This window comes from Aptenodytes forsteri, unplaced genomic scaffold (genome assembly GCF_000699145.1).
Source record: "Aptenodytes forsteri isolate BGI_AS27 unplaced genomic scaffold, ASM69914v1 Scaffold273, whole genome shotgun sequence".
Taxonomy (NCBI): Eukaryota; Metazoa; Chordata; class Aves; order Sphenisciformes; family Spheniscidae; genus Aptenodytes; species Aptenodytes forsteri.
The window spans coordinates 731,995-754,295 of NW_008795041.1; the positions used below are offsets into that span (position 1 = coordinate 731,995).

Below are 22,301 nucleotides of genomic sequence, written 5' to 3' on the forward strand. Positions count from 1 at the left end.
CTCCTTTTCCCCTTCTGGACTTCTGAACTGAAGGACAGGATAGTCCCTCCAAAAATGTGACTCTCAAACTGCAGGCAAGTAAGTAAAAAAGATTACCTTGGAGACAATTTACATCCACGTTGCAGGTATGCATTGAGTGTCCCAGTTGCTGCTAGCAACAGTCCAAGGTATGGAGGTGAAGGTTTCATAGGTCTTGAGGAAAACTCTGGGTGAAACTGAACTCCCACAAAATACGGGTGATCTACAAGATAGATGTCAAAGAAAATTATAAGATGTAGGAAGACAATAGTAGAACAACTGTTAGGAAAAAAGTATTGAAGATTTCACACAGGAGTCCGAAAGCCAGATCAACATGTGTGAATAAGGGCAAGGCAGCAGGAACCTTAGCTTTTTCCACAAAAAGCAACTGACAACAGAGGCAGAAGGATAGTAAGGCAAATTAAGGAAAAATCATCCTGTGATTCAACCTTAACGTGCGCAATGATGTAATTAAAAGCTGAATAATAAACCTGCACCGACATGTAAGGGGGGGAGCAACCACAAAGTCTACATTTATCATGTTATTTTCATAGTATTTCGGTTTCCAATATATATTTATGCATGTATATTCAGAACACGCACCCATACATATCTGAGGGGAAAATGAAACAGTTTCTAAAAGACCAAGCATTACCATACAGCAACTATTTACACACTAGGAGATGGATATGAAAGCAACATACAGAGAAAACTGGGGAAAACAAGCTTCAAATAATTAGGCCTGGAAGGGATCTCCTGGGACATTAAGTCCAGTCTCCTGTTATTGAATGCAGCTACATCGTGTAGTCTCACGCACAAAGGGTCACCGTAACATCCCCTAGGTTTTTTTACTCCCACTAGAAAGCCCTTCTGATACTCTCTCCTTTTGCTTAGAAACCTTCTCCTAATTCACAGGCCATCTTTGTTCCAGCCAACTTATATCCATTTCTTACGGTGCTCTTCTTTCCTGCTGTTTGGCCTGTGTGATTAAGGATGACAATATCACCATCATTCAACTCCACCTCATGCTGCTTCATCTTCTCTTAGATCTTCAGCTCTCTGTTTCCCAAAGCACCTCTTTACTACTGCTTCTGCTTTCCTTCTTATCCGAAAGGATAAGGAAGGAAAAATGTTTTCATACTCTTTCATGCTGTGCACCTCTTCCTTCTTTGAATATTGTTTTAAAGGAGCTAACATTAACCACTTCTAGTGCCAGGACACTGGACAAAATTAACCACAGACCTCTTCTGGTTCGACAATTTCCAAAATAATCCCAAACATTCAAGGAATTTCTCTGCAGTACAGAATAAGTGATAACAAGAAAACTGGGTTTTTCTTCTATGAAAGATAAACTATATGATCTAGTATACTGCTCTTCTCTCTGCTGCTATGTCTTAAAGAGAACCTGGATCCTAAATTTATCCCATAACTTCTTTCTCTCTACCATGCAGTTCAGTTCTGTAAAGCTGTAAAACAAGACAATGACAAAGCATCAAATATTTCCTGTGGGGGTATTTTGCTTAAAAGCTTTGCCTAAGCTATCTGGTGTACTGTTATTTCTGTGCTTCCGCTCCAACCCACCCTCCTCCCTATGATGATTGTTTTTCCTTAGTAATCAGAGTCTCCTTGCAGCCCACTGTGAAATAATTCCAGGTTTTACTGCTGCTTTTATTCTTTTCACAGTAACACGCAATTTAAAAATTCTGCCTGATTTATTTCACGATGCTCTCTATAGAAGTTGTTTCATGCAGGGCAGACAAAATAGCCTCCCAACACCAGCACGCATAACAGAGGTAATCTATCGGGAACAAACTAAGCAAAGAAAACCATGACAATTAATAGTTTATGAATTCACATGTATCCTTTGCTCTCAGATTACTCTCTATGGTGCATTTGCTTGACATTGTAAGTAGGTGTCTATATTCAAACCCTGGTTCAAAATTACAGCACTGTTCTTCAACATACCATGGAGTATATAAAATGAATTCTCAGGAGCATCATGTCACAAATAGCGCTCCATAGGATGATAATGTATTCTTATGATAAATTTATGTTTGTGTGCATGGAGTTTATCTTAACCAATAGCAATTAGCGGCCACATAAAAAAAGAAAAAAAAAAATCTTGTAAGGTAGCCTACATCTTCAGGTGCCTGATACTTATCTAGCCAACAGTGACTTAATAGCAAGGAGTTAAGCAAAGAATCAAGCAAAATCAAAAGGATTGTTTCTAAGAGCTACTCTGTGTAGCATTCAACAAACATATGCGGTGTAGCTCCTTTTTATTTCAGAACCTTTTAGAAAAGGCATCAAGTCTTACTTGGTAAAGTAGTCCAAATCTACCAGATTTCCACAGTGTCAAACCCTCATCTATCTGAATCACTTCTGTGAAATAAAGGAGCTTGCTTTCTATTTGATTTTCATAGTTTTTTCTATGATTCTAAATAGAGGGTAACTGAAGGAGACACAAACTGATTGGAAGGCACCTTGGGAGGTCTCTAGTCCCACCTCCTGCTCAAAGCAGGGTCAAGTTCAAAGTTAAATCAGGTTGCTTACAGCTTTGTCTAGTCAAGTTTTGAAGGTTTCTATCTACAAGGATAGAGATTTCACAGCCTCTCTAGGTAATATATTCCAGTGATGTTTTATACTTTGGCTATATTGCATGTATACATATTTCATATACTCAAGCAAACTGAACATATATTAGTTATTGGGACCTGACTAAGAATATTTGAGGGTGCTTAGGGAGCAGGGCAATGTCATCGTGAAGCTGGTTTTTAATCTTTAAAAGGCCAAGGTGATCATGAGAGGTCCCTGATGACTGGAAAGAGGCAGTCACCATGTCCTTCTTCAAGAAAGACAAAAAGAAGGATCCAAGGAACTACAGGACAGTCAGCCTAACCTCAGTTTATGGCAAGATTATGAAACAAATCCTCCTCCAAGGCATTTCCAGACACATGAAGGACAGGAAGACAACTGGGCACAACAAACTTGGGAACAATCAGTCTTTGGATGCAGGAAGAGCAGTATTGCCTTCCTTTATCCTGACTTTAGCAAGGCTTTTGATGTGGTTTCCTAGCATCCAAGTTGGGAGCTATGGACTATGGGTAGACTACAAAGTCTGTTAAAAAAATGGCTTGACTGCTGGGTTCAAAGAGTAGTGGTGAGTGGTATGAAGTCCAACCAACAGCATACTTGGAGATACTCAAAACTTGACTGATACGGCTTTCAACAACCTGATCTATATTTGAAGGTAGCCCTGTGTTGAGGCAGAGGGTTGGACTAGATGACTTCTCAAATCACTATGATTCTACATAGCCAAATACCACTGAGCTAGAATTATGACCTTTTGGAAAAGGAGCATGTCTCTCCCTGATAATCAAATACATACACAATCCTTGAGAAGCGTAGGACTTCTCCTAACATCCTCTGAATCTTGTACTACACAGGTGGAGTCAGCAGTATCCCCCAACATGATCTTGGCTGTTATGACAGCTAAATATTGTGCCTACATACCATTTAACAACCTATAGTTTACAGGGTTTTAATAGATGCAGAAAGTACTACAGACAAGTAAGACACTCACTCTCCAGTTCAATAATTTCCATTCTGTTCCCTTCCGTATCATGGCCAACAAATTTCAAACCTTTCTCTTCAAAGCAGTGAGTCAATTCTGGGTTCACCTGAAATATTGAAAGTAATAATAATTGTAGTTCTATTTCTTTTTGGATTTAACAAACAGTAGTATTTAATTGTAATGTTTTTAGTATGCATACAAGAATGAAAATAATTGAGAAAAGAGTTGGGAACTTTTGCTTTCTTGTTTTAACAACTCTCTGGTATAAATTTGTAAAAGTGGGCATGCTTATTTAATAAGAGATGAATCAATAATTTTAAAACTTACTACATAACACTCAAGAGATTAAAGCCAGGGTCACTTCTGCTTGCTGTCCTCCTGATTCTGAGCAGCTTGCATTCCTCATTTTTTAAATGGCCCACTACAGTAGGTGTAAAGACTGACCTCCTCTTTGAACACTGCATTTCAGTGGTTATGACACAAGCTGTGGTTCAGCTCCCTCTTCAAACTGAGGAGCTCTGCAGTGAGCTGTTTCATTTCCTTGGTGATGTTCTAACCACTCAGTTAATATTCAAACTCTGCGCACCTTTACCACCATCCCATTCTCCTCCCAGCTTTTTAAGGAAACTTAACGTTGTCTGAATCAGTTTGTAGCATGCACACATCTCACAGCTCAGGCCCCTCTGGAAATACTGATGGTGTCAGGTCCCTTCTGAACTATCTCAGAGATAACTCTAGGAATCCAGCTCTTGCCCGTCTCCTTGAATGACAGTATTTTGAATGTACACGGACACCTTTGCTCAGATGTTCTCAAACAGAGGAGTGGACCTATACAAGGGGCCTACAGAGTTGGATGGTAGGAAGCAAGTGATCTGAATTAGCCTCCGAGTTGTAGATTCCTGAAGTCTGCCTACATTTAGACTATGAAAGAATGTGCACTACTGGAACATAATCTAAGCCTTTAAATAAGCCAAATTGGCCAAGAAGCAATGCATTTAAGGATTATAAGCCTTTACCTTTCAAATACTTCACAGGAAGTCAAGTCAGGTAATCTCTGACATCACTCTCCAAGACCATTTTTCTAAGACACTGCACCTTCTCTACCACAGAAACAGTACACTACATTATTCCCCTCTATTGAACACTTGCAAGAACACCTCTGCAATACTGTGTCTAGTTTCAGGCCCCTCACTAGAAGAAAGAGATTGACAAAATGTTGCGAGTCCATAGGAGGTCCAACCAGGATGGTTAGGGGGCTGGACCATGTGCAACGTAGGAGGAGGGACTGGATGAGCTGGATTTGTTCAGCCTGGAGAAGAGAAGGCAAAGAGTGGATCTCGTTGCTGACTTCAACTATCTAACGGGACAGTATAAAGAAGACTAAGCCAGACTCTGCTCAGAGATGCACAGCACAAGACTGAGAGATAAAAGACAAACTGCCCAAGGAAATCTCCTATTAGATATAAGGGAAAAAAGGGTTCACAATGAAGTGGTTAAGCATTGGAACAGATTGTCAAAAGATGTTGTGGAATCTCTCTCTTCAGAGACAATCAAAACCAGATGGGACAAAATCCTGAGCAACCTGATCTAATTTTGAAGTTGGCTCAGCTCCAAACAGGGAGTTGGACCAGAAGACTTACAGAGGTTCCTTTCAATCTAAATTATACCATCTAACCATTACTAAATTTTGGGTTATGTTTATGTAAGAAATCTCCCATTGGCTTTAAGGAGAATCATGCCTACCAAGAGAAACACAATTTGCTTAAGCTGTAACTTTTGAGCACAAAGTACATTAGCAGTGCTTACCTCATATCGATGCCTGTGTCGCTCCTCTACAAACATTTCATCACCATAAAGTTTCCCTGAATATATAACAAAAAAGAAATTAATGCTAATGTTTTGCTTTAATAGTTGTTACAAATATTTCTCGTAATGTAAACGTCAAAAAAATTTCACATGTAAAACATAACAGGACATTATTCATCTCACTCCAGCTTTCTGTTTTTCTGAGTGATGACTAGTTTCTTTTAATTTACTGTTACCTGAGTTTATTCAGGATTCATATTCAACATTCCTTGACCAGAAATAGCTTCGGTAGACTAGAGTCTGAAGGCTACAGTTAAACTAATTTAAACTGTAAAGCTCAAAATGAAATAAAAAAATGTTTGAGTGAACAAGGAACATAAAATCCCTTCAGGGTTTTACAACAGTTGTATGCAAAAGGTGCAGTGAAGGAAGCCTTTTAGTAGTATCTGTTCCATTTTAACAGATTATGCAAGGCAGCTGGCATAATACCTCCAATGACAATATCATGGTTTAACTCCAGCTGGCAACTAAGCACCACGCAGCCGCTCGCTCACTCCCCACCAGTGGGATGGGGGAGAGAATCAGAAGGGTAAAAGTGAGAAAACTCGTGGGTTGAGATAAAGACAGTTTAACAGGCAAAGCAAAAGCCGCGCATGCAAGCAAAGCAAAACAAGGAATTCATTCACTACTTCCCATCGGCAGGCAGGTGTTCAGCCATCCCCAGGAAAGCAGGGCTCCATCACACGTAACAGTTACTTGGGAAGACAAATGCCATCACTCCCAACGTCCCCCCCTTCCTTCTTCTTCCCCCAGCTTTATATATGCTCAGCATGACGTCATATGGCATGGAATATCCCTCTGGTCAGTTGGGGTCAGCTGTCCCGGCTGTGTCCCCTCCCAACTTCTTGTGCACCCCCAGCCTGCTCGCTGGTGGGGTGGGGTGGGAAGCAGAAAAGGCCTTGGCTCTGTGTCAGCACTGCTCAGCAGTAATGAAAACATCCCTGTGTTACCAAGGCTGTTTTCAGCATAAAACCAAAACACAGCCCCATACTAGCTACTGTGAAGAAAACTAACTCTACCCCAGCCAAAACCAGCAGAGACAAACAGAGAATATTGTTTTTCTCTGTTTTCCTGATCTCATTACCCAATGACTCTTGCAGTCCTCTGAGCCTAATCTGGAACACTCTACATTCCAGAGCAACAAGGAGTAAGTTAGAGGTATGCAGTAAACCAGAATTCAATCATACCTCTCACTTACAGTCACGGCTCAAACTTTGCTCTCAATTTATCCTAGTGTCATTAGGATTACTATCTCACTTAGGGGTTGGTACAAGAACTAGACTGCCAAAAAGATCTCCAAAAATTGTAGAGTGATAGTACTGCAATTTTACAAAAAGTGGTATATGTGTTAATTTTAAGGAACCACCTTTTCAAAGTCATTATTTCCATTCAAGTTGTAAAGCATTAGAAACAGGAATCAGATTTCCTGAGTAAACTACCAGAGCTTTCTATGAGTCTTTGATAAATATGGTCATCTGAACAACTCATAATACTGGTCAAGAGTTACACCACGTCAATTTTTATTAACTTTTCCAAGAAGCGTTTAGGCCACAGAACAACTTGTACATTGTGATATGCATATCTATATCACACCTAGGCAAAGCATCACCCAGGTCAGTCAGATCACTAGCACAGGCATTCTCTAGAAAGGCAGATTTTTCATTAAACATGCGTATGTATTACACTTTGGTCTCCTGCTGAAGCAGATGTCATTTTTAAAAGATCAGAAGGATACATTCCATAGGTTCAACATATCTAAATACAGTAATAGCTCAGATCAATGTCAGGGGCAGGGCAATATAAGAAATATGCCCATATTTATCGATGGACAAGAAACCACTTTTTACACATTTTCAGCATCACATATTACTACTGTATAATAGGCTGATTACTAGGAGACAAGTATTACTTCTATTTTAAAATACATATAGATCAAATTGAATCATTTGTTCTATATTCTGGTTGCTTTTATTTTGCCTTTTGAAGCATCCTGTTACAGCAAATCATTTTCCTTTCTGACAACAAATAATTTGCTTTCCCAAAACAAGACTGTTTGCAGGGCTGGGCTAGGCCTAGGGCAGTGCTGGATCAGAGACTGGAGTTAAGCAGGGCCTGGCTATAATTAGGATACAAACTAGCAAACCTTGTCAAGACAAGGTGAGGACTAAGGCAGCGGGGCCAGATGACAGTTAAAGCTGAGGTGTACTGGCAACTCTAAGCAATGACGAGCAATGTTTAGGTCTGGCAAGAGCATAATGGGTAGGAGTTTGGGTTAGTTCTACCAAAAAGCTTCAGGGGTAGAACAAGAAGCCCCGGTTCACATGTCCTATCAACTCATAACGAAAACAGGAAGAAAACACTCTGATCTTCCCAAGAAAATAATGAATTAAACTACCATAAAATGCATTTCAGTTATCTCAGCCGTCTCCTCATTGTTTATTTAAAGCATTGGACCCTAACTGACCTTTTCACTGGGACTTCCAGATCTCTCTCATTTCTTTCTTTACATTCTGATCCTGGGTAAATGTATATGGGAACAGGATCAGAGTGAATGAGCTTGGGGAAGCTGTTACCCAACTGCTCGCTTGAGGTTGTAGTCCTTTAACAAAATGTGCCTTGGCATTTTTACTTTGCCATGTTACAGAGTTCCTATCCAAAAGGCAAGTCATAAAAGCAGAAATGTAACTTACTTAAAACAGAATTTTGTGTTTTGAAAACAGTCTTCCTCTTCCCCAGTCTCATTGTTCCACCCATATCTCCAGGATTGTGTTCTGGCATGTCAATAACCTGTAGAGAAAAATTGTTTATACAGTGTTTCATCCAATAAAGAAAAAAAAAATATGCAACAATTGCATAACAGGCTGCATAGATTTATAAATGGTAATATGATTTATTTTTCCTCCAAGCATTCCCAATTATGACTTCTCTTTGGTTTTCCGAATGCTTGTTCTCAGTATTGGCACTGTAATAGACTGAGGATATTACCTAACTGGTGTGAAACTTTTTCATTTAATGTTAAGATCAACAAAAGCAATTCATTAGTTCCTTAATTTAATTTTTGGGGTGGAAAAAACCCCTTTCTTTTAAAAAAGATACCAAAATTTTAGCAATAGGATAATTCTGCCAAAAGCTATTCTTGGTGCTATAAGGGTACATAGATTTTTAAAAACTGATAAATTCATAGACAAAAAAAATCCACCAAGTGATAAAGATACCATCTCTGAAAAAGCGAGTCCCCGAACCACACAGTGATAGAGGCTGAAAGATTATCCTGGGTAAATATTACTGTACACTAGGCCCTTTCTTATATTGTTCTTTATACACAATGTTCGTTCTTAGGCTAAGAGGCAGAAACAGCTGTCTTATCAAGACAGCGTAACTCCTCTTTTTTGGGAAGTGGGGAGAGGAGGGCGTGGAGCAGCAGAGTGAAGAGAAAAGAAGAGGGCATTTGTAACGACTATAATCTAATGTTGTAAAAGCAGAGTACTAGAAGACGTGACTCCAACACATGTGCACTATTTCAGATTATATATGCAATTAATTTATCACAGGGAGAAAATGGAAAAACCTTCCCCCCTAATTCACCTTTACTAAAGGGTTTCTCAGATTGCCTAAGAATCCACATAATACTGGGTTGCCTTGTATGAAGAATATGCTATTTAACATAACATTTAAAGAAGAGGATATACAAATACTGGTTTTGAGGACTGAAGTGGATGGTTCAAATGGCTGCTATGCGGGTCAAGCGGAATTCAGGATGGTGGGATTCAGGGGATGTGAGAAACAACAGCTTAGTGGAAGGAGTGCGTTTAGTTTTGCTCAGTTTGAAAAATCCTGCTGGGTCTCACAATCATGTTTAGAGGAAGTCTCTCTCAGAGAGATAAAAGAGTTCAAAATTGTAGAAACACATGAGTTGAAACTATGACCTACGTGCTTGTATTCACATATACACCGTCAGTGAGGAATGTAATTGACAAAGAAAGGGTCTAAAAATACAAATATTCACACATATGGGTAATCTGGAATTGGATTTTTATTAACCTTAATTTGCCCTCTGGGAGTAATGAAAACAATTTCTGATGATACACTTCATGAAGTGAAGTTATTCAATTTAGAAGGGATGGTGGAAAGTGCTTAGCCTTTGGCCTTGTGCCAATGCATTTCAGCTGTGCAATTATCTCTGTATAACCTTATACCTTCAAAATGTTATTTATAAGCTATATACTCATTATAAAATGTCACAAGCAGAAGTTGTGATCAAACCAGTGGGATATTACAAATCCTCTAATTACCTCCCAAATCATGAAGGTGAGGACTATGCAGCACATTCCGCTAACAACTCCACAAACTCAAAAAAAAAAAAAAATCCTTCATCGAATCCCTATTACTTCAAAAAAGATGAGATTGTCTGCTTTTTACTTTATTTCCTTCCATTTACTTTCACTTTTTTTCTGAAGTAGTGGCCACAAAAAACCACAGGACATCAGAAGCAGTTAGAATGTGTACAGCAGACTGTGTATATGTCAAACACTGACCCTCTGAAATCGAACACAAGTTTTCGTATATGTCAAACACTCTGACCCTCTGAAATCGAACACAAGTTTTCCATGAGGTGTTATATACTTGCCTACACCCATACTACAGATAACCTTAACGTTGTGCTCCTGACTCTTGTCAAATGCAGATGAAGTGGTAACAAGCAGCTATCAAGTACTTCAAGTATACGCTTTTCTTCCAATTACAAAAATTTCACTTTAACAGCTGTTTAATGAATATTTGCAGTTGACAAGAAAAACAATGAGGTGGGTTTTTATTTCTTTGGTTGGTTGGGTTTTTTTAAGTTTGGAGGCTAAAGTCAAGATTAGACATTCCTTCATTCTCAAAAGAGTATCAAGCACCCAAATACTGTCCCCTAACCCCAGCTTTAGATTTTTCTTCCTAAAAATTTGGGGCAGGATGTTTTGGTCTAACTTTGCTAAATGAATCATAGTAATACCCAGGTGTCTGGGGTTCCCCCCTCCCCCTCCAGAAAAAATTAGATTTCACTATTTTCACCTTTCAGTATTTGTTGTAGTAAGATATTCTCGCTATCAAAACATTTTGAGCATAATGCCATAAATAGAAGGAAGCATGGGGATACAATGAGTGAGATGGTAACTTCTTGAAGGACATTGCTCAGCTCAAACTCCTCAATTAAAACACTGGCTCCAAATGAAGTGGACCTGTCTACGCAGTCCGTATCAGATGTCACTAATTCACTGCACTTAAATGTGTTCTCCAGGAAGACGCAAAAACATGAGTTAGCAAATATATGGTCTCCTGTTCATTAAACAGAGCATATCAGTTCAAACAGGTTATGGCCACACTCTCAGCTCTTCCTTCTTCCAGTAGGCAAAAAACAAACACTGGATGCTCATGAGTCCCACTAAAGCTCTAGATAATAGCCTGGAACGAAGCCAGGCTGTGAAAGCACAGCTTCGTCTGCTCTGCTGAGGCCTTCCACCGCCCCTTGGGTCAGAACCCGACATGGGGCTGCAAGCCCAACAAAAATTCCACTGGAGAAATGGCCTCTCAGGGAAGATTTGGGCATTTTTCCCCCAGTTAATCTTTGTCTTCTAAAAGGCCTCCTTCCTTGTCTCAACAGTTACCATAGTGTGGTCAGGGGCACATATTCAAAAGAGGATCCAACCCTTAAAACTTTCACTAATGTCTGCTAAGGCTTAATTGAGGTGTCTTTTAAGAAACATTGCATGATACAACTGTTCAATCTTATTTCTACCTGTTGCAGATTTTCTGCCAATATGACAGCTGTATTGAGTTTCAACATCAGGCATCTTACTGTGTGTGTTCATGTTTTGTTATTGATATGTGCATTATAAAGCAGCTCTCCATCTTCCCCAAGATTTTTAGGTTTATGATAGTAATAAAATAGACAAGGCTTCAAATATTAATTTTTGTAGTCAGGTGAGGAAAGGAGCTACTCATGAAGTAATACCTCAGAGCTACTCTGAATCTTCCTTTTTGATATGCTCTGTAGCTCTGATCAACTTCAGCAACTATCACAGCACAACCCTCAACGTTTATATATTACATGAGTTTCTCTGCAACAAAGTCTGTGCAAGAAGCTTTTGAAAGCACAGTGGCACTGCTGCCCTACAGCCCAAGGACAGTAATAAGCATCAGAAAAGCAACTCATATTATGGAAAATTTTGCCATATTTTACAGAATTTATTTGATCAGATAAAAGACGAACCTTCAAGTGGTGGTTATTTTGAACAACTGTGCAACTGAATAGATTCTTCAAAGAGCTTATGCTTCCTGCCACAGAATAAATCAACTCCTACTATGCACTAGTTCTTTGAAGAGCAGAGAACAGCACAGAACAGGCACCACAAGCAACAAAAAAGCATCAGTAGAGAGGGTGCAAGAAGAGATAAGGCATTAATTAGGTCTTTCTTACCCACAGCTCTGAAAACTGCCAACACTACAGGGATTTTACAGAGATCACGTATCACACACCAGACAGCCAACATGAAATAAATAATGAATCTCTCTGACATAACACAAAGCACATTCTAGATACAAAAGTCTGATCAGTATTAAATCATGCTACTGATGAATAGTGACTTTAACTACCCATGAACTGCAATCTTCTTTCAGAAATCTACTGCTTGGATCGTTTCATTGTTGTTAGGAAACATATAAAAGCTAATGAGAAAACCGCTCAAGCCCAGACACTCAACACAGAGCAACCAAGGCCCTGAAAACCCAACACCTATCATTTTAGTAATCACCCCTGGACCATTAAGTTTTGTCTTTGTTTTGCCTCACGTCCTGCAATGCCATTTTGAGAAATACATCTACCTTGGTTACCCTGGGGGGAGGGGGGTCGTCGGTTTGGTGGGGGTTTTGGTGTGGGGGGGGGGAGGGGGGGAAAGGCGGGAAGGGAGGGGAGCATTACTTGGTTTGAACAACTCATTGGTAAGTCAGCTTCGGAAGTGAGTTTTTAGGTTTTTTGCCTTTTTACTCTGCCCTTGTCTGGTGAGCAAATGATTTGTCGCTGCTGAAAGAAATTGCTATACATGTAAGCACTGATCAAAGCATCAGGAGAAGCCCCAACCCTAAAGATTAATTGAACACTGAAAAGGGGTTCTAAGACACTCGGCACACAAGAGATGTGCAGAGGGAAAGCTGACAGGAGCAGGGAATACAGTGACAGGTACTGATGAATATTGCTGAGCACAGCTATGAAAAAAACCCAGCAACGCAAACTGACAAGGACTCAACCCAAACTAGAGGAACCCATTCTTTGACTCTTCCATCATTTCTCTGCAGGATTAGTCAGTACTTGCTAGATTCGATCTGATCTGTTTCAATCATAAGTCCATCAGTAAACAGACCCAGCCACCTACAAATGGATGTTTATAGTAACTTTTTAGAAACAATAGTACAAACATTTTAAAGAAAAAATTGACAGATGCAACACTAAGTGGTACTGACAGCTTCCAACTTGGCAAGTAAACCAAAAAGACACTCCCCATTCATTCAAAACCAGGGTTTTAACATTTTCAATTACTGAAAGAGGTGCAAGGATCACGTATTTGCCAGAACCCCTTACTTCCTTGTCCCCCAAAGATACCCTAGTTCCAAGCAAACTCCATCATTGCCCACCTATCTAAAGCACTCAGCCCTCTACGATAGAACTAGTTGCCATAAAGCCACTTGCAGATTTCAGACTACTCAGTGCTCCATTACTCTGACTGAAGTAATGTTCGTTTTCAAAAAGATGACCACCATCATGTATAAGATCAATGCAGAAATCATCAATAGCTGATTCATGCAGTTACATAGTGATATGAGTAACTAGCTTGAAAAGTCCTGTCCTCTACTCTCTTCACTCAACTACAGCACAGTGTCCAAATATTCCAACAAATATCAGCTTAAATTTCTTAAACTCTTAAAATCCCATAGGATGTTACTGTCCACCATTTTACAGTTTGGGCAATCCTCTTTTCCAGAGATTTGTTGTTTCCTATTTTAGAATTAAGTAATTGCCCTAGAGCATTTATTTAAAGTCTAAAAACTCTATAAGAAGGATTCTGCCTGAATAGGCAGAAATTCTGGTACAGAATGTTTTTAACATTTTCTTCAGAAAAAGTCATAAAGGGTGTAACTTCTTTTTCAAACAGTGCTTACTCACTCATAAGCACAGTGCAGTGAACTGAGAAAGTTAATGGAGATGTTGATATGCAAAGCCCATATAGCTATTGCTTAACAGCATTTTAGAATTCATTCTAGTTATTCCAGCCACATGTCCCAGAGTCAGCTTAAAGACTTAATCAAGCAGAAATTTTCAGACTGTTAGCGTTAGCGAAAGGAACAGGGTCAGACAGTGCTGGCTATAGAAATACACTGGAGTGCCAGTCATGCCATGCCAGGAAGTGCAGGATTTGCCACAGACTTGAATAACTAAAAGAAAGTGGAAGAGTATTCTCGGGCTTTGGACTGGTCCGGCTCGCATTACAATTAATGACCAAATACTCACTAATTTAATTTCAGAAAGATCAGCACATCTGCAGCTAGGAGAAATCCTTCCCTTCCTACCACATACATCTACTAAAAAATCAGAACTCTGTCACTGCCTTTGAGGGGCACTTCAACTGAAATTGCTAATAGGTGAAATTTTGCCCTTACCAAATTCACTTAAATCCACATGAGATACATCAGAAGTAGGAAGGCATGAAGCAATTCTGTGCCTCTGAGCATTCTAAAGCAGAGGGAAGAACCTAGAGAGGGAGACAGAGCCCGGTGCTCTCTTCATCAAACACCCCAGCCACAAAGATGAGACAGGGATAATCAAACACTTACAGCCTAAGATTGTTTAAATAGTAGTACGCTTGATGGTCTGTGACTCAGAAAATTATTACCTCCTACAGGCAACTGCCACGGAAGACTCGGCCACAGAGAATCCCCACTCGCTAAGCTATGCAAAGTAGCCAAGGAGACCTGAGATTGTCCTTACTAGAGACAAAGTACTACCCTCAAAACTGTCCACCGTGTTCTGTACTTCCTCTACCCCGAGTTATCACACATGAGCAAGCACCCATTCCACTTATTACTCATTCATTAACAAGGTAGCGTTAGTTAGACTCACTTCATTATCAGTTATCTCTGCCTTCAGCAAGCAAGGCAGATGGAAGATTACTTGCTTCAAGGAAAGTAAGCAGTAAAATTGCTTACTTCAAGTGCTCGCTACTCCAGACCTTCACAGAGAATTTCTGATATCAGCTTCCAGGCAATGCTCAGTACCATGACCTGCACTATCCTAGTATTTCTTGAAGAAATTCCAGTCATCTGCCATAAAAATCAATATCCTCATAAGGAAGATGAGGAGAAATAGCAACTGTTTTCCATCCCGTTTCCCTAACGTAATCAGACCACTTCCAGACTTGCAAGTAAGTCCTGGATTCCAACCACTGAGCCTTCTCACAGAAGGGTGACACCAATCATCCTGATATCCTGTCCATCTTCCAGATCTGCCCAGTGGCGATTTGGTACTTGACAATCAGGGATGCAGAAACTGAGTCATTTCTTCTGGAAAGGAAGTGAGTGGGCAGCAAGCAGAAAATTACAGATTGCCCTATTTTAATTTTTATTCTAGTTGGAAGGTACTTTTGTTGTGGTGTAAAACTTCCCAGCTAACTTCAGAGCTGCGAAGAAATCCCTGGAAAGGTCCTGGATCAGCTGACAGATTTCTTTTGAGTAATCTCTCTCAAATGCTAATCAGAACAGCAAGCCACAGCCATTTGTTTCTAATTATTTTTTGTAAGCCCTCCTCCTTTTTCAGGCCTGCCAAGACAGGTGCAGAGGCACGTTTGCCACAAATTTATTGAAATTGTGTGTGCACATGCTAAAATATAACAGTTGTTGCAATGGAAATAAAATACATCTGTGGACTATTTCTTTTCTTTATTGGAGATGGAAAAGCATCCTACCGAACGGATAGCTATTTGAATAGGAAAAAAAAAAAGGTAATGGTACAATACTGTACTTTGAAATTGAAAAAGAGACTGGAAGTTTCCAAGTAAAAGCTCTACTCCTAGAAGAAAGAAAGAAGCGTAAACGCTATCTGGAGCTTGAAATCCATGTCAGTTATAAGAATACAAACCTATTCATATCTATATTTTTGTGGTTTAACTTCTGTTTTAAGAGAAACAGCTTTATTCTGTCTGTGATTCAGCCTGATAAATCATTTTTACGTTATCTGACAACACATGCTTGACTGAGATTCACAACTTCATGCAGTTTAAGATGATTTCACCAGCTAGCTTTAGTTACTGTACATTTCATTAATATAACATTAAATTGAGGTTTTAAACTGAAGGAAAAAAAAATATACTATCACATTGCTTGATACTGCCAGAAGAAAATGCCTTGTTTATAATTTGGAGTAAATGAATGAAACAGAAATAAAGGCGTCTAGCTCCATAAGGATTTCTGTGCTACAGATATGTAGGAAGCAGCCCAGTACCACTCTTTCCAATTAGGATATCATGCTTCATATCATGCCCAAAGATCAGTGGCAGACCATGAGCTTTAATGATTGATTGATCACCTTTCGAAATGGACACCAAAATTTAAAACCTGACATTTCTACATCAAAGAGAGAATTCTCTACTAGCTGAACTAAATTAGTATCTCTGATAGGTGAGCATTTTATGAAAATCAGCCGAATAGAAGGAAAAAGAATGCATTTACTCAGAAAAAATTCCCTGATGTTTAACTCTTAACTTCTAAGAACAAAAAAAAAAACCACAATACGATCCAAGATCCCAAGTAAAGGCAAACTAGTAAGAAAATATCTTGAAATGTTTTAAAGACACTGCTGAGCAAACATGTTAAACTTCTACAAGGTGTTTTGCAGGTTATATATCTTTGCAAAAAAAATCTCACTAAAGTTGTAGACAACTGCAGACAGTTGTGAAAGTAAATGTTACTCTACTCCCAGTGCCAAAATCTTGTGCCAATCCAATTCATTCAACAAGCAGCTCAGCTGAGTCCACTCTGCAAAACCACACAAAACAACCAGCTCATGCCAACCACTGTAACCATTAATTGAAGCAGTTTGTTCTGATGAGCAAGTCTATTTTCTTTTCAACTCTTCTTTTACATTTAAGCTGTAACTTTGTAGAAATAAAGATAGATGTAGATAATGAAGAAATGTAGATAATGAAGGCTAGAGTAGTTCTCACACTAATTTACAGTATAGTCATGCCTCTTCCTACCTTCCATCCCCTTCTTTGTTTTTGTTTTTGCATTTTGAAATGGCATCTCACAAAAAGATCACAACCAGGAACAACACTGTGCAAGCTAAAGTAACTGTTTTTGGAAGACAAGCAGGATCACTTTTACTGTTTAAACAGAGATTCATATCTACTATGTAGATATCTTGGAATATTTTATATGCAGTTTTGTATTGCCCTCCTCTCTTCCTCTTTGGAAGCTTCTGGGTTGGTTTAACTCCTGTTTAAATGTCACGCCAGTTCCCTCACCTCTACTACCCCGTAACATTCTGTTCCCCATAACAAAAGCATACAGAATGAAAGGACCTACAGAACGGAAGTTGGCCACCCCATTACTTAGTGGTCCTCCCACTTAATTTACTAATTTGAGACATTCTAGTAATGATAATCTTGTGGACTAGTAGCAGAACAGACATACTATAACAAGGAATTTCTAGGCAGAAAGCCTCTGGCATAATCGCTGTAATTTTAACTACTACTATGTCTTCCATGGCATGCCCAAGACAATAAAAGTACCTTGGCCTATCTGGTCTTTCATGCCTGCAACTTTTCCTACATTACAGAGAACAATCTGAATGCTGGATATCTCATTAGGCATACAGAATGGACATCTAGTTCTCTGGAAAGCTCTCCAGCAACGAGTAATGGGATTTTCTTGCCCTCATGAAGCCAATAGCAGTAGTGGAGATTACTTCCATGAGTCATTATCCTCCCTCCCACACATACATCATAACATTTCTCATTCCACCTGGAGACCTGGAAGAACTAAAGCAAGTGCTGGATATCATATAATGGTAATCAAGACACTGACTTTTAATTCTAGGATTTCCTAAGAATACTGTAAACTATATTAGAACAAAAAAAAAAGAAGACAGCATAGGGAGATAATTACAGTGATACAACTTTAACCATTTAGATTATCTTGCAAAAAAGTACCCTGGCATTTTCATTACTGTCTATCCAACAACAGTACACATCTCATCAGCTTCAGAAAACCAAAAGGAATGCTATATATTAATATAACAAAGATTAATTACCTTAATTACCTCTGCCAGCCATTTTAGGGATGCTTTGAGTCACAAGCTCTACATTACATTTAATAGTTTCCTGCTTCCATTCAGAAAAGCTTCAGCTGGCCAAAGATCACCTTGCCTGGAAGAATCTTAATTCTGGTAGAAGGTTTACGACCTACAATCCAAATCTTTTTTATTTCAAGCAGAAACCACGATGTCTTCCTTCTGAGCAGGATCCTTCCTGTCTCGCTTTGTCTCTTCTGCCTCCTCCAAAAACCTGATAAACATCACTGTCCAGATCTTAATTTAATTCTGCACTCTTTGTGATCCTCCCCCTAGCAAATTAGCTCTGTCCCCTTCAACATCAAATGACGAGAATTCTTTGGAATTTGCTTTCCTTAATTGTGTTTATACAGGTATCGGGTGAAGTTCAGACTGTGTTTAAAAAGACAAGTGGCTTGACAAGTTGCATCCATGCCACCTACATCGGCAGACCTCAAATGTTAATCACTTCCGTCCCCAACAGGGCACCAGTGAGCACCACTAGGATGCTTGGATTCAACTACGGTCTAGAGTTAACATGACAGTACAGACATACCTGTGCAGTTCTTGTTTGTTAACGGATCATAAAACCAGAATTGCAAATCTACATATTCATTTTTAGAGATTAATATGGTACATACTTTTAAAATATAATCAGATAGGAAGAGATACGCACAAGGAAGTAAGAAGAGAGAAGCAGAGAGGATGTGTGCATGCATGTGAAGAACCACTAGCAAAAAGGCCAGAGAGGAGGTAAAATGGATCTTCAGATCATTTCTTATTTAACAGCAAGATGGTGAAAGCCTACGGGAAATATTTTACCAATATTGTTTCTAAGAAAGTAGCATCTATAGAATAATGTCACTTTTATACTACCACAAATCAAGTAGGCATTTAATTAGCGTGACATCAGATGAACACACCCAGCATAATTCAGACATCCTCTGTGAAAAGTGTGGGTGGCCAGGTACAGATCAATTCAACAGATCATGCAGTGATCCACTCAAATGCTACAAATGTTTACCAAGCAACCAGCAAAAGATACTGCCACACAGCGTAAGTTCTAGGCTGTGTCACCAACCGCACAGTACCACACAACATGCAGTTAGCACAGCAGCTAGCTCTCATTCAAAGCAACACAGAACAGCTACAACCTCGCAAAGGCAAAGTAATTAGCTATTTAATGGTGCCCGTACAAAAATCATTTTTATCCTTCACCTGCACCTCTAACAGTTTATGTCTCCAATGGCAGAATGAAGAGTCAGAGAGCATGAGAAACAATTTTTAGTTAAAAAGCACAGGTCTACAGTGAATCACCGTCGAATCCATTGCAAATGCAGTTCTGTTGTTCAGTGCTTAACTTCACAGTACGGAATATCTTACCATCACATACAAGTCAGGGATGGGAGGCAAATAAATCCAGAATTAAGAAAACAGAAAACCTCATTTAATAAAAAAAGTCTTCCTTTTGGGATAACCTTTGTATTATTCTTCTACCTCACTTCCAACAGATAATTTGATAGGGGGGCAGAGTATTTATTAAAAATAAAACTTTGGCTAATAGTTTTTCTTTATTTTTAATTAAAATTATGTAGTTCAGAACATAATGAACAGACCACTCACATCTCATTAAATACACCCTCCAATACACCTATGCAACTGATTTGAATTCCTCAGGTTTTTCTTGCCCATGCACTCTTAGGCATACGTTCAATTCTAGTTCTCACTCCTGGATGTCTACAAGGCTGTTACTAAAAGGGTGGAAGTCCTCGGCTGCTGCACAGACCTTTTTTTTGCAGGTATCAAGCCACTTTACAAAGGCAAGCGTGTTGCATTACCTCCATTTGGTATGAGAAAAATAAGGCAGATATTTAAACAGTTTGTTTAACCTAGCAGAACCAGGACCTCCTCGACACCTAATCTTCTTCCAACACTTTAGAAACAAGGCAGCTAACGATACAGAAACTCACACATTCCCAGGTGAGCTTCTAACAAGGCCAGTGTCTTAATGTAACTTGGTCAGTTATCTAGGTAGAAGAAACGTCTATGGAAATGGCATTCATAGTATTGGAGGTGATTTCATGTAGTTTTCAACATATGAACTGCAATACACAGGTAATCTATTTCATGTTTCCCAATTCTTTAATTTTTTTTTAATACATAATTTCTGCAAGCTTGTTTGCGTGAGTGGTTTTTTGGGGCCAGGGGGATAGAAGAGATGTTTTGGAGGCATTATATTCAGCGATACAATCACGGTATTAAGGGATCAGGACAATCCCCTTCCACATTTACTTTATTTCATTGATCAGTATTGCACTTTTAACTTGCCAAACAGGACAACTGTGAGGAACTAGTTTACCACAGTGCTTCCAAGTTAGTCCCTGTGTGTGGGAACCACCTCACATAACTTTGACTGCATAACTTTCAGATAGGTAATTAAGGGAGCCACCTGAGTGCTCCTCTCTGTAGGGAGCAGAGCACATCCACAGGCCAATACATTCCAGCTGAAGAATCACACCAAAACATGTGGCAGCCTGAAATCCTCATCTAAGCTGTAAGGCAAGCAGTGCTGTTCTGCCCTAACATGTACAACCTGCTTGCACAAAACGATTTTGTGAATGGCCCTTTCACATCCATACTTTGTCAACACTATATATACCACCCCTGGAGCGTCCACAGTTCATACTGAAGTGACACACTATTCAAATATATTGCAGCGTTACCAAGACAGACTTGGGCATACAGCCCTCCATAAAATAAATGTTCTCTGCTTGTTAAATCAAACACTGACAGATACTCACCTATGTCCAATTCATCCAAAATTGTTCTGTAGATAGCATAAATTTCCCTATTTGATTTACAATTAGTTACACGTAATTCCTTATCTAAGTACTAGAAAAGTCAAAGACTTTCTGAAAATGTAACTTGCAATTCTATTTAGAAAAATCCTTCTTATGAAGAAAACCTTAAGAAGGAAAAAAGTGGGATGTTATTAACAGCAAGAAGGCATCCTTCACAAAAACTAAACCTATTTCCAAATGAAGATTAAAAAAAACACAAATACTTTTAAGTTAAATGTATAAATACCAAATCATTATCCCTTCCCAAAATATTTGAGAAGCAACTTGTAAAAGGCATCAACAACTAAGAGTAAATTAATTTTCATTCATTTTCATTTAAGGAGAAAAATCTGGCATTGATAAGCTAATCAATTATCAGGATTAAAAAAAATAAAGTAAAACTTATACTCAAAGAAGATATGACCATGGCATTAAAAAAAATGAGCATTTTGCTTGTGTGCACTGTCAAGGAGTTTGAAAGACATTCCGAAGCTAAAAAACCTTCTTCATGGGAGACTCTGCTGCACCCATCTCAAATTGAAGTGTTAAAAGAAGTGGTTACAAAACAAATAGACAAAATAGACGGTAAGAAATCACTGGAAAGGATGGTACTCACTCAATTTTGAAGCAACTGAAGGATGAAATAGCTGATCTAGTAACTGTGGTGAATAACCTCTCATCAGCCTTGTCACCCAAAGACTCTGAAGTGGCAAATGCTTCAAAGGAGATACAGAGACCTATAGTCTGAAACACCTGATGTCCATGCCAGGCAACCTAGCAGAACCTTTAACAAAAATGTAGAAGTAGGGGGCACCTGGGCAGCTATGACAGGTTGGGACACTGCCAACAAAGATTCTGTAAAGGGAGGTTGTCTCTCTGTCACCTAGCTACTGAACTTCTTCAGAGGAAAAGTACATGGATAAGGGAGATTTGGTTGATAACCAAAGTCCACTTTGATTTCTAACATGTTAGAAAGGCATGTAAGGCATGTCATCAAAGACTTATAAAAAACTAAGCAGCTATGGGATTAAACACACACAAAATACAGTTAAAAGATAAAGTACAAGAGTAGAAGAATGCTATTTTTCGCAGTGGAGGAAAGTCACTAGTAGAATTGAACAAGGCTCAAGGAATAGTACATTCAACTTATTTGATAAAAAGAAAAAAGAATGAACAGTAGGTGACAGCCTGCTGATGACACCTAATTTACTGAGGGTAATAAAGATGAGGGCTTACTACAAAGAATCACGAAAGGACCTTCTGAAACTGAGTGATCAAAGATTAAAATGTCAGGTGAAATTCAGCAGAATCAAATATAAAGCCATGCACAGGGGATAAAACAAGCTTAATTTCACATCACAGTTACAGGCTTTAAGCTGATCACAGCCCCTTGGGAACGGGACCTTGAGACTACAATAGATGGTTCTAGGAATATATCAGTTCAATACTCAGTAACAGTCAAAAGCATTCAACATTATTAGCAATTACAAAAGGAAGAAAGACCACAACAGAGGAGATGATTGTAACACTTCTTATGTCTGTGCTGGCCACAGTTTATACTGTGCAGTTTAGGTCTTCCAGTCTTCTCTGGCTTGAAAACATCTGAGCCAGAAGTTGTAGGAAACCAGAAAATATACTGGGGAAG

General features: G+C 39.1%; 1 protein-coding gene across 5 annotated transcripts in view; it reads right to left on the reverse strand.

Annotated features, from left to right (window-relative positions):
• Positions 1–22,301, reverse strand: part of CTPS2 (CTP synthase 2) — an 81,607-nt gene that overhangs the window by 12,637 nt on the left and 46,669 nt on the right. For 4 of the 5 annotated variants that reach the window (XM_019471435.1, XM_009276876.2, XM_019471434.1 and 1 more), the window contains exons 14-17: positions 8,149–8,245; positions 5,399–5,454; positions 3,602–3,698; positions 97–241 (exon numbers count right to left, since the gene is read on the reverse strand). In XM_019471435.1, the coding sequence (XP_019326980.1) occupies positions 97–241; positions 3,602–3,698; positions 5,399–5,454; positions 8,149–8,245 (395 nt within the window). Of the gene's footprint in view, positions 1–96; positions 242–3,601; positions 3,699–5,398; positions 5,455–8,148; positions 8,246–22,301 lie in introns of those variants that run through there. The other variant, XM_019471436.1, reaches the window with a different exon arrangement.